Source organism: Solea senegalensis, linkage group LG8 (genome assembly GCF_019176455.1).
Source record: "Solea senegalensis isolate Sse05_10M linkage group LG8, IFAPA_SoseM_1, whole genome shotgun sequence".
Lineage (NCBI taxonomy): Eukaryota > Metazoa > Chordata > Actinopteri > Pleuronectiformes > Soleidae > Solea > Solea senegalensis.
The window spans coordinates 5,018,348-5,035,387 of NC_058028.1; the positions used below are offsets into that span (position 1 = coordinate 5,018,348).

The 17,040-nt window shown below is 37.5% G+C and overlaps 1 protein-coding gene across 10 annotated transcripts in view; it reads left to right on the top strand.

Annotated features, from left to right (window-relative positions):
• The first annotated feature begins 1,448 nt into the window (after positions 1–1,448).
• The window catches only part of LOC122773164 (lysosomal-trafficking regulator-like), a 52,980-nt gene continuing 37,388 nt past the window's right edge, over positions 1,449–17,040 (top strand). For 5 of the 10 annotated variants that reach the window (XM_044031597.1, XM_044031599.1, XM_044031600.1 and 2 more), the window contains exons 1-4: positions 2,400–2,544; positions 2,633–2,894; positions 12,582–12,673; positions 15,691–15,889. In XM_044031597.1, the coding sequence (XP_043887532.1) occupies positions 2,805–2,894; positions 12,582–12,673; positions 15,691–15,889 (381 nt within the window). In that variant the 5' untranslated portion in view covers positions 2,400–2,544; positions 2,633–2,804. Of the gene's footprint in view, positions 1,508–2,399; positions 2,545–2,632; positions 2,895–6,913; positions 6,995–9,711; positions 9,776–12,581; positions 12,674–15,690; positions 15,890–17,040 lie in introns of those variants that run through there. The other 5 variants (XM_044031603.1, XM_044031604.1, XM_044031598.1 and 2 more) reach the window with 4 other exon arrangements.

The following is a 17,040-nucleotide window of genomic DNA, read 5'->3' on the forward strand; positions in this document are numbered from 1 at the left end:
TGTCCGTCTGTGGATTTACTACAATGGTAGAGACACCTTGTGTTTATTCGAGGGTATTACATATGCATGTCAGGAGCTGTATGTGTACCAACTGGTTAAAAGTTCAAATGTAGAATAACAAAATTTGTGTGACCTTTAATGACACATTATTAATAAAAAAAACAAAAAAATACAATGAAGAAGTGACAAACACTCAAATCTAGGGATGCAAAGTAAAAAAAACAAACAGACAACAAGTTACTGTTGGCAATGGCTTTAACAATTAACAATTTGCCAAAATAGTTCACATTATGGTCTTGTGGAAAGATGTAAACAAATGGAGGTCAGGACACACAATCACCAGACAAAACTACTTGAAGCTGTAACATACTGACCTGCATTAATATACAATACAATACAATTTGCTTAGAAACAAATGATACTGTATGTGTTGATGTTTGAATGTGTAAAGATTAGATTAGACTTTATTGATCCCACACTGGGGACATTCCCATGTCGCAGCAGTTTAAGAACAGAGAAACACAAGAGAATAGAAATAGAACACAATTGTAATGCAGAGAGTATAAAATAAGATGTACAAAGGTAGAAAGACAAGAATAATAAAATAAATAGAAATCTATATTTACATTTAGAGAAATTAATATGCAATTATTTTTTAAGAATCTATTTTGTATTTGAATAAAATGCCAACACTTGAGAGAAAAAACACTCACCAAAGCAGTATTTAGAGGTGATATGAAAAGTCCATATCTTGGTTATACTGAGCAAAATAATTGAGATTACTGATTAATGATATTATTGCAGTAATTGATCATTTCTGTCCAATTACCGTCATTTGGATGTTATTTGTAGAATATCTGAAAATAAGCATGATTGTAATTAAAACATGTTAGGAAATTTCATAATGTTGAAAAAACAACATGTTTCCAAGGTTATATCATTTGTGTGAACATTTTTTGTGTGAAAAACAAGAGTATTAATAATTAAACAGAATCAGTAAAGTTATCAGGTCCTGGAGTGACTGGAGAGATACAGGCTCCCCCTTGTGGTTAAAGAATAAATCACGAGGACTATATGTTGGTGATGTCCACGAGAAGTCACTCACATATTAACACATCCCCAATATGATTGTCTCAATGATGGAAATTTACCAGTCAACTTATTGTACATGCTATTTATCGTGATACAACAAAATCGTGATATCAATCTTTTCTATTATCGATTATCAACTCAATTCTTTTGGACTACTCAAAGTTATATAACTTGTTTTTTTGTTGTAAGTCAACATTAAAAGTGATAATGGTTTAACAGTGGCATAGATGTGTATATATATGTATACTATATATGTAAATACGTGTTTTCGCGGCTGAGCTTCTGTGGAGCAGCAGGCAAAGAAAGGGGCGGTACTGTTGTTGCCTTGCAGTCGAGGCTGAGGGCTAAAACACACCTACAGCCCTCTGCTGGAAGGAGGCTAACGTTTGCTGCGTTTAATTTATGGGAAACGAAGGTTTGTATGAAATGTATATATTTATTAATTAATGACATTTTTTTCCGTGAGGAACTTGTTGTTATGAGTTTAAATAAGACGTTTGTGCTGCCGGACCGACAGTTTATTTTGGTAGACAGCGTTTACGACGTGTCGTTTGTATCTGTTGCACTGTCTTGACAGCTGCCATACCCAGTAACTACAGTCAATTTACAGCTACAAAAGAGCCGGAACACTCTAATGTCAGGTTTGTTAATTGAAACAGGTTTTAATTGAGAGTTATAGCGAACTTGAGGCTAATGTGACATTTATGCAAACATTTTGCTGTAATATATCGAGCTTTCTTGGTTATAGCCGTCGTGGTCAAGGTAGCTTAAATAATGAACCCGACGATCGATCGGAACTTTCAAAATAAAAGGTCCTTAATACACTTAAGTCCCAAAATATGAGTAAACATCTTTTACTACACTGTTATATTGTGGTATTTATGTAGCATTATTCCTAAACGCATCACACTAAATCAGTCGTGAATTCAATATTTTTTTAATTTTAAATTTTTTATATAAATATATATTTATTTAGTTAGTTAATGACGAAGATACAGTGAATGTTATTAAACGCATTTTATATAAAGTATTTAATTAAATGAATTTTAAATAAAATAAAATGTATGATTACGTTGTAAATAAAAAAATATATTTGTTGTTAAAATTCCATAAATGTATGTCCATGAAAGAAAAATCACAAGCTTACGTTGTTAAATTCAGAAACAAGCTGATTTAAAACATGCGGCTGGGTTTAGTGAGACAAGAGTCTACCGTTGTAAATTTTGTTTAGGTACCTATGAGTTAGTCTTACTTTGAAAACCAAAGTCGTGTACCGGAAATGAGATGATTTTGCGTACCTGATGCATTGACGCACTTTATGTCAGCTACATAGCTAGCCAGCTAGCCGAGTGTATTGTTTGAGTTCGTTTTATTGCAGTAATGCTAAATTGTGCCGATATCGTCCGGCCGAAGTCCGTGTTTAATTCAGGTTCAAATGCGTCACATCCAGCTGTCAGTATCTGTGTGTGCGGATAAATGCTTGAGTGTTTATGTCAGCTGACTCTGTTTTGCTAACCATTGACACTGTGTTTTCCTCCAGAGAAACAGTGGCAGAGCTGCGCAGTGAATCATGAGGCTGCTATGAAAAATTCAGGAGAACAGTTGCTGCTTCTGTCCAGGTCACTTCCAGTCACCTGCAGGACCAGGACGGAAACCTCAAGCAGGATTCAGTCACTCCTGCCCCCGGCCTGACTGCTGTGGCACTTGGAGGCATGAACGCAATGGCCAGTGTACAACAGACTGATCTGTCATATGCGTGGGAAAAGTATATGGACTGTAGGCTGCAGGGAGCGGATCTGCAGGTAAGCACACTTGATCGATGGGATGGACACTCACGAAACTCGGGGCTTTTTCTATGCCTTTCCTTCCATTTTCATTTCCAGGACTAAAAGGTGGTGGTCCTGGAGATGTGTTAGACTTCTTGTCTGCACCTTTTTATTACAGCCCTGTGTTTACCAGATGTGCAACCAGCCTTGCATCTTTAAACAAGTTAAGATGATAATAACACACACCTGGTTTCCATTAAAACTTGTTAAATGTATCAAGACATTTTCAACAATTCAGAAAAATAAATTGTGCATCTATGTTGGTTTCCATCCACTGATGTTAAAGGACCAATGTGTACAAATTAGCTAATGGTGAGACAGCATAGTGCAACAAAACGAGCACCCTCTTCTACTTCACCTCTTACCCAATGTTTTTTGTGCAATGCAGAAACGAAAGTGACATTTCAGTTGTTGACTCTGTTTACATTCTATTAATACACAAACCTTTCTACCTCCCTTTAGCTTGAGAACTGTTATTTAAAGATATTTTGCTTAAAGACAGGCTGATGGAAATCCACCTAATGTTTTGATGATGCATTTGTTACTTAGCCATTAATGAGTCATTAAAAAAAACATAAAAAACACACAAAATAAATACAGATAACAACTAAACACTGTGCTCCCATAGAAGAAGAAATAAATAGCCCAATATGAATCATATGAATAGCATAATATGAATCAGCAGTGTGACAGATTTGAGCACATCTCACTTACAAACTGGTCATATGAGTTTGCATGTCTCTCTTTACAGCTTGTGCTCAGTAAAACAGTTATATAATATACATTTTGTTTTCATCAGATCTTAATTTTTAGTATCTAATCCAGTGATTTTGAGCAATGTGGAGCAGATAATAATTCTGAGTAGTTAAGCTGATAAAATACTAGGTCAGCTCATTTTGCACACTATGATACAATTGTTTTTTTCTTTGCCTGACTTTTGAATTTTTAAATAATGTCATAAAATAGTATAAATATTTAGTCCTCATTGAGTCCAAACTGTTTTGGTGTTGTTATCAGATTTGCTCGATTCTATGCTGAATAAAAGGTCACGTCATCCAACAATAGCAAACATTGTTTAAATTCAGTCCTTTAGTCTGCTGCTTGTCATTGAAGCTGCATTCATTAGTTTTCTGTCTCTGCTGATCCACATACTTTTGGAGTCTGTTGGTATAGCAATTTACAGTATATACAGTTGGAACAACACACCAATGTTAACATGTTTTGGTTTAGTTTGACTAAAACAGAGTCCAGATGGTACTTGTGTAAAACAAATCTGTAGGACAGTTGAATATTGTGTTTTGTTCACTTAATTTGTATTGCATATGTAGAATTATGTGTAATTGTATGAGTGGGGTAACCACAGTGTGGAGAGTCATTCAGTAGAAGAGGTTGTTCTGTGGTTGTGTTTGACCTAAGAAGTAAAAATAAATGAAAGAAAAAATGCTATGTTGGATAGAACGTGAAAAGAATCGTCCTCAGTATCCTGAAGATCCTTGGCGTAATATTTTTAACCAGAAATCTAACTCACAGCTGAGCAGCACTAGCCCTGGAGGTGAGTCACTGCAGGTGGAGGCAGGCGTTAACCACAGATTGTTCATTTTGTTCAGTTTTGTGTTGTGTCAGTATATCACAGGAGTAAGTGACAGTGGTTTTCAAAATCTCTGTCAGGCCACTGCATTACATTTCACTCCCATCCTGCCTTCAGAGAATGCAGCCAGATCACGAGACATGGATTAAGATCACACCCCAGGCTTAAGAGTGATACACACACACAGTTTTGTGCCACTATCCTTTGAAGGACTCTCATTATTGACTTCCAGTCTTTTGGACAGCCTAAACAATGTGTTAGCCATAACCAGTTAATGTCTAACCATAACTATGGTGATTAGACCAACTTCAGAAATAACATGAACTGTGTGCAGTAACTACAAATAAACCTGCAGCTGTGCAGATGTAACAGATTTATTTTCATTTATACGTGCAACTACTACAATAGAGACTTGTAATCATGGTGCATTAGCTTTCAGTGTGCTGTGCTGCATACATTTACATATTGATGAGGGCAAATGTGAGTTATTAGGCTCCTGAAGTACATTTTGTTTGTATACTGTTCAGTGTAACTAAAACACACACACACACACACACACACTCACATGGGTGCTTTTAGAATACATTGACAGCCTAAACAAAGTGTTATCCCTATCCATAACCTTCACCATAACCAGTTAATGCTTAACCTTAACCCAAACACAGTTAACATCTTAGCCCTAAACTTAACCAGAGTTAAGACTTAATCAGTTTGGTCTCCATGAGGACACCTGGTCCTGACAAGGGCAGTGTTTATTCCAGAAAAGATCCTAAAGAGGTAACAAATACAAGTACACATACAAACACACATACACAATAATTTATCCCATGTGAGTTATCCTTTAAAGACAGGCCTGTGTAATTCTTAAATTTAGAAAGCCATGAGGGTTTTTGTCTTGGAAATAATGTTTCCTTCCTCTGTAGTTGTCATGTCTGTGGTGGTTCATTCATTGCTTTATTAATCATGTTGGTGCATGTAAGGATGTTGGCTGTCGAAATGCTGCTGGCTTCTCAGTTGTCATGGTGATATCGATGCTTGGGCTGCAGCAAGGAGACTCTGCCTTTCTATTAATGGTAACTTTTTTATGTCACTTTTTCTTGTGACAGTGCCTTGGGTCGGCTGTGTTTGCTTCTCCACTTGTCGTGAGTGTGTGTGTGTGTGAGAAGATGCAAATAGAGGGTTAAGTGAGCACATCTGTGCTCTTCAGTTTGCTCTCCCTCCTGATTGAATCTGATGGGGACACACAATGTCAATGATACTGCTCCACTGTCTGCATTTCTCCTTACTCTGTCAGTCTTATCAGTGTGTATATAAACTGTAATGATATACACCAGACAGAGAATGTACAAATCATGTATATTTACACTAATCTACATCTTAAAGTCATTGAGCACAGCAAACAGTTCAACAAAGTGATTATATGATATGGTACGATACAATATGATTGACTTTTTTTGTTGTTTTGGGGAAATTTTGCTTGCTCTCTGTGTAGCTGCGTCATCCATCAAGAAGGAATTCATTTCAAAGCACAGAGAACACATAGGCCGTGATTGCATCGAGTGAAATTGTTCGCTTTGGTGCAAAATACTGTATTAGAAATGTTTTAGCTTTAGCTTATAATAAGCTTTCTATTCTTATTCAAAGCTTGATGTCTTGTTGAGACACACAGCCACAAATTGTGTCACGTTCAATGTCATCATTTGTTGTTATTGCACCGGTACAACGTCATGCTATGTAACTCAGTGACACAGCCATCGTATACAGCCCACACCCCGCTTAACAAGTAAAGGTACTGTTCTTAGTCGAAATGCAAGCCTGACACGGGGCTGACCATTCCAAACCATATCAAACCAAACTGTACCAGGATGGAAACAAAGCAATAATGTAAATCACAACAATAACAGGATGAATTTGCACTTTAATAGTATATATAACAGTAAAATTAAAGTTAAATGCACAGTCAGTATGAGGAGTCTCTCAATCAAAACATAACAAAATACCTAATTTAATGTTTGCATTATATGGTAAGAGCTTCCATTTCATCTGCTTTTCATACATAGTTGCTTATTTGTTGGAGACTAATCTTGGCTTCATGTTTGACCTTAGTCTTCCTGTTTTCTGTTTTTTTGTCAACCTCAAATTCCACTTTTCTGAGAAAGCAGAAATGCCATGAAGACATAAATTTGTTGGGGTCAAAGAAAGAAACTTTTTCAAAACTGTTCATGTGGTCCTGGTTTTGATTCCACTTTGATTCCTGCCCTGTCTTGCTGTCTCTCAATGAGCAGAGTGTGGTACCTTGGTCAGGAACCAATCACAATAGTTTCCTCTGGACTGTTTCAGTTTCATTGTGAGCTAACAGGATGTTTCAAACACCAAAGTGAGCAGTTTAGAGGGCTTCACTTTTTTTGTCTTTCTGTCTCCAAGAGCTCAAGATATCAAGATAGTAGGTCTTCAGTGGTTCCTTCACCTTATATCACTTTAAAATCAGGTAATTCGAATTTCAGACCAATTCTAACTCCAATTTAGGCCTTTGCATTTAGTTTCCTACAATGCGGTTCTGATATTTTGGTAAAAGCTGCACGCACATTATACATCATCAGAGACAATATCTTGTGCAATCTTTTCTTGTGTTCAGCTGTAATTTCATTTGTTAAACTTTTCAAGCTCTCTCAAGCAATTATCTACTGTATAATGTGCACGGATCATAATCTACATCTTTGCAACTGTAAAATGGGAAAAAGTAATTGGTGCTTTAATTGCCCTCTGTTATCGTACAGCAAAAGTAAAAGAGAAAAATCATCCACCTACACTTTATTAAAACTACAGTCACTCATGTGGTCTGCTATGATATGAGTAAATTTATCTCCAACTTTTAGACCTCACTGTATGATTAGTGTTATTATGTAAAAGCTAGAGGCAGGATTGGTTCACACTAAAGAAATAATGGGCATTACAGTGCATTATCGTTCTTCGCTGTAAGGAATCAGGATCCTCTTAGTGCCTTTTTGTAGAGTTGATGGATATTTCTCAGCTGTCATGTTTTCAGTGTTTGTGTTACCTAACCTAATGTGAAGCCGGAGGTTTGAGGTAAAGCTAAACGCTTTCATAACCTGCTTACTCAAACCAGTTGATGTCTACCAATGTGTGAAATCTGCATGCCTTGGGCTGTGGTAACCAGAGTTACAATTGTCTTGTGAACATCAAACTAATCTGACCACAGGTTGTTAGTAATGTTGATTTTTGGTGGGACTTTTTTGACATTGTTTACCCAATTCCTCTTGAGTTACATGGCTGTCCAAGCTTATAGCTGGTTGACCACAGGACAAGTTTCACATCTGCATTTATTGTTTGACTCTTGTTTTCAAACTTACTCTTACTGGCTCTGCTCTCCTGGGCTGTTCTAAACGCTTGGCTGAATGGATGAATTATTCATCTGTCTCTCTAGTCAACCATTGCTCTGCCTCAGCTTTTTCCACCCAGTGGCACTTTATTAAGTCAGATATCTGCCTTCAAAAAGTCAGTCTAAGGCCACGGGGGATTGTAATTTTGACCAACACCAGCATCTATGCTATCTCCCTGTAATAAAAACAACAAAGCAGAGATCAACACATTTTCATTTCCTGCGCAGCGGCTACGCCTGAATAAAGGTCACTGCTTGTGACAGTATGAATCTGACACAATCACAAACATGCCTTTTGATTTTAGCCTCCTGACATTTTGGTTGTATGTGTTAATAGGGAAGAAAGTTGTTTGTAGTGTTGTGTGAAGCGGCTTTGCTCTCTGACTCGACGGCTGTGAGCAAATGCAGAACGTTAGGGGCTCCTCATGATGCTCATAACCCAAATGTCAAATTAGATCAGTGGGGATCTCAAACAGGAAAAAACATTGCGTAACCAATGCCCTGTGTCCTCTCTCACGAGGACAGGATCACATCGCTATCACTGCTTCTTCCAAGTTGTAGTCGACTCAATTATCCAAAGAGAGCTTGAGAGGAACGTCTGTACCAGCATGGGTGACTCAGTCACCAGACTCCCATGACTAAGCCTCGCATGATGGCCATGTTGGATTAAGACAGGTCACAGCTCTGGCTGGGAGATAAAACTAATGATACAGATATCATTTTTCTCAAATATAACTATGTTATTGCATGCCACCGAGTCCGACTGTAATTCTCATGCATTGTGCAGACAAACTGAGCGACATGTTCACTTGCAATGTAGTCAAGCTTTTTTTTTCCCCTCAGCCTTTGCAACAGCAATAGCTCCTTTTTTGTATACCTTTATATATTATGTGCAGTCCTAACCTGCCATCTGAAAGAGTAAATGAATTGCAAAAATGACCATGACCTCGGAAATTGTATCCGAATACTATTGCTACTACTTTCTTCTCCTACTACTACTACTGTTTTGTTTTTTGCATATCTTTCTGTCCTAGCCAATCCCTATTGGTCAATAACTTATTCTTCCAATAAATTTCAAGTTGTAATTAAAATGCAAAAAGTTAAATAAACATCTCGGCATATGAGCAACAAGCCTCAAAAAATACTCAATGTGTCAACATCTCAAATTACCACTATATGGTAGGGTTTAATACTGCAGAGGACAAGTCATAGTGTTGTTTTTTTCAAGTGAGTTTTCCTGAATGAATTGGTATTAGCAGTGTCACTGTCAAATCACCGGTCTGCTTTGAGCTGAGTGCATTGTAATATTAGATTAGACCCTCTGATCTCTGTTTTTTCAACTGAGGTGAAAAAACACCTCAGTTGCTATCAAATTAGTGTTATCACACATTACTCAGTTTCCCTTTCCTGCACGAAAAATGATGTGCCCATAACAGGTATGCTGATAACACAAGGACAAACCCAAATTGTAGATAATAATTTGGGTGGATTGATTTTAAGTGAGTGAGTGCACACCTCCAGCGCAGCCCCAGGGCTTATTAATTAATCTAATCACGGTTTTGGCAACCCTGAAGCTTTGATTTTCTGCCAGTCGCTCCCTCTGTTTATCTTTGCTCTTAGCTGCATTTATTTATTTCACCTTTTATGTTATTGTCAGCTTTCATTGTTTTACTCCTGTCCTCTCCTGTCTCTCTCATCAGCCATTCATTTCTTTTTCTTCCCTTTCCCGTCTCCTGTGTGTGATGTTGTCCAGCCCCCTGATATGCAGTGACCCCCATCCACCCACCCACCCACCCATCCCTTCTCTGCTTGGGTGGGTTGTTACCTCCAGTGTTGAAGTGTCATCCTCTCTGCCTCTCGTTGACTTTGGTGAGTGTGGTCCAGTCTGCATGGGCATCACCTGGAACTTTAGAGTCTTTGCATTTTTTAAAGTTGCATTTTAATCACTATTTTATTATTTTGTATCTCTTTTAAAGTTTTGTAATAGAAAGAAACTTGCTTTGACAGTTTAGCAAGGAAGTTGACTCACCGCAAGCTTGCTTTTGCTGTGACAGAAACGTCTTGGTCTTGTTGGTAGCAAAATGCCAAGTGTGACGAAACATTAGGTACCTGAATATCTGCAGTGTACTTGAAACATACAGTGTGAAAATCCTTTTCACACATATGCATAGGCACTCATTGCTATTGTAGAGCATGTACACTAGACTAAACACACTATAACCGTAATTGATACTATATTTACTCCTTAAGGTAATGTGAAATAGATCAATCACTTTTTGTGTTTGTCACTTTCCTCTATGGTCTGGGGTTCAACAGATTGTGTGAATAGACGAACATGTGTCCATGCATCTAAATTATTTGCGTGGTGTGAAGTGGACTCTATCCTCATTTTTTTCTTTGTAGGAAACCCAAGGGTGCAAACTAATTATTGTGTGCTTAATATGATCTATGGTTCCTCATTTTTGACAGGGAAAAAGAAAAGAGTCATACCTGTGTTGCGCTCCCTCCACTGGCATTTTAGGATTGATTTTAAAATTGTATTGTTGGTGTTTAAAGCTCTTAATGGTTTGGCACCATCTTACCTCTCTGAAATTGAACATGGAAATTAAATCCGCCCCCAACATTGAACATTTTAAATCAATTTTGAAGACCAACCTCTTCTCCTTGGCCTTCACTTCAGGATAAGAATAGTCAACTTGGACACTTTTTTTATTTTTTTATTTTTTTATCTTATTATGTTACTATTTTACTGTTTTACTTTTATGTTTTTATTGATTTGATATTTTACCTGCCTTTAAATGCACTTTGGTCAACCCTGGTTGTTTTTAAGTGCTCTAGAAATAAAGTTGACTTGACTTGACTCATAAAACATGAGAAAAACGGATGTCATGGATATTTTGAATCCTGCATTGTTCACATGGTTGTTAACCAGAAGGACAGCATGAAATCATATTATCAGTTTTTTATGTTTGTGAGGTGTAAAACTATTGCTCCATAGAGCCAAACCTCTACAGGGATCCTTTATTTTATTGCCACTTGGTGTCTCTCAGAGAATAAATCAAAAAGTGTTTGGTGACTTTGTGACGTAGTATGTGATCGAGGTGTTTTTTTTTTGTTTTTTTTACTGCTATTGCCAACAAAGCAGTCAGCGTCTACTAGTTAAGATTCCATCAGTGTTCATCATTCAGGAGGTCGTTAGATTTATTAATAGCATAATTATTCACAGAGGTCTTCTCATCTTGAAAACATGCAGAGCAGGTAATTAAAACCTGGGAAAATACTGACTGAAGTAAATTCATATTAAAAGTCTTTTTTTCTGAGTGTAGCCAAGTCAAGCTGCTAACTGCTCAACTTGTTTATCTGATAGCTTATGATCAGGATGCAGAGAGACAATTATTTTTATCTTCCCATCGAAATATATACAGTATTTTGTACATTTTTATTTACAGACGACCTGAAGCATGTATTGTTAAAATGTGACAAAAGTCAGTTCATGCCAGATAACAATAGTTATCTTTACACTTGTGGAAAGATGCCATTGAGCATTAAAACATAGCATAATTGTTGACTTGCTGTTTTCCAAATTTCATTCATGTTTTAATGTTGAAATGTTTATCCTATACTTTGTATACAGGGTTTTTTTTAAGTACATAATACACACGGTGTAAAACACAGTCATTTCTTTGTGGTTTCAAATGAAAATATTAGTTTGCTTTTTAATTTGTATTAATTCCCAATACAATTTTAACGTATGCGGCTTTACATGTCATTGTTTTCCCCATCCTGACAGTATAATTGCAAGTCAGACAATGCGTAATGTGACTGGCACTGTGTGATGTCTATCCTTTGGCTTTGTGACCCTAGACACTCAGTGCAGTGACATTCAGCCAGGGATCGGTGTTGCCTGAATAAACCCAGTCAGTGGTGTCAGATTAGCAGAGGCATAAAGCCAGCTCGTGTGAGTTGTAAACGACGGCCAGGCGTTGGCCTAGAAGATCCCATGTCTGCCGTGACGGTATTAACACCCTGGAAGCACTAATGTATGGGGTGGGGTGGCTCAGTGGTTAAGACCCTACCTTGTGTAACAAAGACATCAGGGTCGCAAGTTCGATTCCACCCCTTGTACTTGATTCCATTGTAAGTCGCTTTAGATAAAAGCGTCTGCTAAATGACATGTAATGTAATGTAATGTAATGTAATGTAATGTAATGTAATGTAATGTAATGTAGTTAAAAGCAGTCGTATGGCTTGTCTTGCTGTTTAAGTCCTGAGAGAGACACTAACTGCAGTGCTGTGACAAAGCTGATTTAATCTCTACGTGCTCTGTTTCCTCAGAGAGTTTGCACTCTCAGTTTATTTCTGGTTATGATTTTAAAAACCCGAAATGCTGTGCTGTCCTCCAGAACTTGTTCAGTCTTTGAATATGACTTTGGGGACTCTTTGCTCAGAGATAAAAAAAAAAAATAGTTGTTACTTCTCTGGACTGAATTCTTTCAAATCCATTACATCATTTTAAAAATAACTGTATATACGCATAACAATGACATACCTTGTTTTGATAATGATAATGCTTGTTCTGTGTATCAATTTTGTCTTTGGGTTACTGCAACTAAAAGCCTGTGTTTGAATCGTGTTGCTCCTTGTATCTTATCAGTATATCTCTGTCTCTTATCAGGTCAGTCTTCAGAGTCTGGAGAATTTCCTGTGCCTCTTCCACTATGTGCAGCATCATCCCAGCCACAGCACCAAAGATGCACTGAAATTCTGGTAGGTCTTATTTAGATCTGTCTGGGATGTGAGAGGCAGGGCAGGACAACTCATTCAGTGGTTTATACAGATAAATAAATAAAAATTAGCAGGTTCTCAATAGTATTTCAGTTGGGGGGGTGAGAAAATAATAGAGAACCACTGCCTTAACCTAACACCACTCACATCTTAGCCTGAAACATACCCAGAGCCTCAGAAATTAGGTTCTGTACCATTAAGACCAGGTTTTGGACCAGGCTTTGGACTCCCCCAAAGTGATGAGGTGTTGGGAAGGGAGTAGAGAAGTAAGGGAGTTGAGGTTGAATTGTTTAGACATGTGCACAGGAGGAATAGTGATTATATAGGACAAAGGATGTTGAAGATGGAGCCTTCGGGCAGGAGAAAAAAGAGGATGACCACAGAGATTGATTTTCTCTATAGTCTCTGGTGGAGGGAGTGAGTGGTTTACAGAGCGACACAGGCACAATTAGTGCTGACGATTTGTCAGTAACCTCGACAACTGCATCCATTTTACCTCCATGATACTATTCTAACCACTGACAATTTTATAAACCGTACACTAAGCCAGACCACATTTGAATGTTATCTGTCACATTAATTGACCTCAGACACAAACACAAATAGAATATGATTTCTGCAGAAATGAGATTCCCTGATTTTGCAACAGGAAGATATCATGGAAAACATGTTTACAAGTCTTTAATCACTGTCCAACTGTCAACTGTCTTGTGGTTATGATAACACAGCGGGGAGGATGGAAGTACATAGCTGATGGAGAAACTAAATGAACTCTTTGTGTGTTAATGTTTAGGAAAAAATATTGTTTTGCAGCTCTTGTGTATGTTTTTGTATTGGCTCTTTTTAAGTAGTATAGTATAGTATTTATATAGTATAATATATACTACAATATAGTTAAAATCCAGACACTGTTAAGAATATCGTCTTTAAGAATTAATACAGCAAATGTATGGAAAATTGTCTATAGCAAATTCAATTTTGAGTGATGTTTTTCAGTAGTGCTGGCTAATGTCTGCTCTAGTGAGGTCATTTTAGTTACTGATTTGTCTCATTAGCGTTGCAGCATGTACAACACTTATGTATGACTGAAGGTCATTTTCCATCATATATCTATAGAGCAGACATTCGTGCAGCAGGATTATGATTAAAGTCCTATTGTTGTTAAAATATCTTAAAAAATCATTTGACATAGTTTAAGCCAAATATTTTTTGGACATCCTTGTGGTCTAAATTAGATATCAGAATATAATGGCAATGAGTTGGTCTTACAGGCCATACATACGTTAAGAGCATACAAGTTGTTGCTAGTCGACCTTATTGAAAACAATCCTTAAACAGTTGTTGTAGTTGGGAACACAAAGCCAGTTATTGTGAAGGATGGTTGATTATGGAGGTCTTGCAGGGGCCTGGGGGCTTGTCAGTATTCCCAAGGCCAGTCCTCTTGCCATGTGACATCACATGCTTTCATGTGATACGCTGATCTGCTGCGAATCTGGAAGGCTTCCATTTTAATTCCAATTTAATGGAATTTGTGCTGCAGAACAGAAAATTCAGTGAGCAGTGGTGTGAGGAGGTATGGAGATACAGCCAGCAGGGCTACAGTCAGACTTAGAGCAAAAACAAGATGACTGGAAGGGAACTTTTTGGCCCAGCAACATTTGGTAAGACGATAATAATCCTCGTCCTTTTGTTTGGTCCTTTGCGGTGTATTAGTGTAGATCTCCATGCTTCTTGTCTTCTTATGTTATTGTTGTATTTCAGATGGTTTGAGCCAAAACATCTAAACTAAAAGTGAACACTCTTATTTGGTTACTGTATCATGGAATGTCCAATGGCTCAGTCCTAGAGTGTGTCTTAAATTTATGTTGTCAAGTTTTTTTGTTTGCTGTGTTGTCAGGATTTTCCTGTTCAGGGTGTGTTTGTTTGTGTGTTTCTTGTATGATGTAGGTTCGATGTATGATTGTTGTTGAGAGGAACGTCTGGGAGACGTGAGCAGGCTAGCATGAGGGCACTCTGTGTATACTCTTCATTCATGGCACAAGTCTTTGTTAACCTTTCAGCAACATATACTGTATCTGACATGCACTAGTTTTGCTTGTTGAAATGGAGACTGTTGGAACAACCTTATTGCTTGGATTATACAACATAATGAGCGTAGGCTTTTTGAGGGAGTGACCGGAAATGGTTAAGGCCCCTGTCTTTCTTTCATCTAACTGTACTTGTATGTTGTAGTACTCACGCGGTTATGGTGGTATGCATGCAGGCATTTCCATTGAACTGACCCTAACGTATTGATTAAAACATTGCTTTGCCACATTGTGTGTCATCTATGACGAACCTAAGCGTGATTGTCCCCAAACAATAATTTATGGACAAGTTTTATGATAAATATTATTTGTATTTTAGTGATACTTGATACTGGACAATTGTAGTGTCAACATAAGCTTCAAACTATGTGGTATAGTTGTATCTGGTACTTCTGAAGTCTTAATACATTTATGTTTTATGTGAGTCTCTGAAATTACCTCTGAAGTTATCTCAGTAATTCTTCCTCCTAAAATAGCTTCTTATTTTTTTTCCATGGCAATGTAAATACTAAGATAGCCTTTATTAATACTTTAAATATAACTATACACAGAGGAAATTCACATAACAAATAAAAACGGGGCTAAATTACAATAACTTAAATAGCAGTGTGTTTTTTTTTTCATTGTGTTGGAACAGTTATCATGTTTGCATCATATCCTGGTTAGTGTCTCCAGTTGGGAACAGATCAAATGTACTACAATGGAATTGAGTACAATCAGCCAGGGGTGGAGTCAAACTTGCGACCCATTGCGACTATGATGTCTTTCACACACAGGGTACCGGTCTTAACCACTGAGCCACTCCACCCCATCGTACTGCTATCCAGAAATTGTGTGTTTTTTTGCTTATTTTGAGTGTGTGTACTATTGTGTGAACGATTTGATTGTGATGCTTTATGTTGTCTTTTGTAGCTCAGACATGAGTGGGGCCAGTAACACACTGGCGAGGGAGTTCCTGACTGATGTACATCAACTATGCAGTGCAGTGGCTCAGCGAGCAGAGGCTCGAGAGGAAGATGAGGAGGAGAGTCACATGGTGGCACTGGGGGAGTACCTGGTCAGGGGACGGGGCTTCCTGCTGCTCAGCACGTTGGACTCGATCATTGACCAGGTAAGGAAAAGTTTATAGCATTTATCCATCCTGTCTGTTAGAACCACATCACACAATATGTGCATTTAAATTTTGGTTCCAGAATTTCTTTAACATTTTAGCAAAAACGAGTCTCACAAATTAATATTTACAGTAGAAATGGCAACTTTATGCATGTCCCTGTTACTCTGGAAGAGGTAGCTAAACTGAGAACCAAAAAACCTGAACTAAGTAATATCCACACTGAACTATGGACACTGATTTTATTTAGTTATTTATTTATTATTTAGTTAATTTAACTTAACTTGATTTAACATAATTAATCAAACTCACATAACTAACCTTTTAAATGCAACTGTTAGGTAACAGCACAGCACGCATGTGTAACCTGCTGCAGCTAGTATCTGCTAATCATCAAATGGAAATTGCAGGTAGTGTTGTTTATGTCCTTGTTTAAAGGCCCCTTGGCCTCCCTATCTACTTCTGAGGCTGGTGTTGCTACATTTTGCAGGGTGTCTCTTCTTGCAAGAGAAAATAAGCTCTACAGTTTTTATTACATGACTGCAAAATGTTGTGCTGATGCTGCTGCATGCAGGATGTTGTTGCTGATAAACAAATCAATTTCACTGTCAATGCAAAGATTTATTAGTAGTGCTTTTTTCAAAGTAGTGTACATTTGCTTTACTCAAGTAATTGATCCTTGTGTGTTTCCAGGTAAAGTAACACATTCCTGTATTCAGAGTGAATCATAGTTCTTTCACAATTGACATGAAAAGTAGAGCAATTTAACACATACATTGAAAGCATCATGACTTCTCAGTGTTGGGGTTTGGCATTGCTCCGCATCACTTCCATGCAATAGATTTGTTGTTGCTGATTAGTCATAGTTCTGACTACATAAAAACTGTGTAATGGCTTTATGGGTTATGATGATAATCAAGTGAAATCAGCTTCAGAGAAGTTGCAAAGTTATTGGTAAACAGGCTAAACCATTGAGAGCTTAAGTGTGTCAAGCCCATTGAGATGAATTGATAATAAAAATAATGATAATATCACAGCATGTGGACAAGAAATCCATCGGCCATCATTTCCTCAGGAATAATGTAATGATCATTTTGTGACTTCAAAGAGAAAGCTATGGTCCCTAGTGCAGTCATTTTTGACCACCTGTG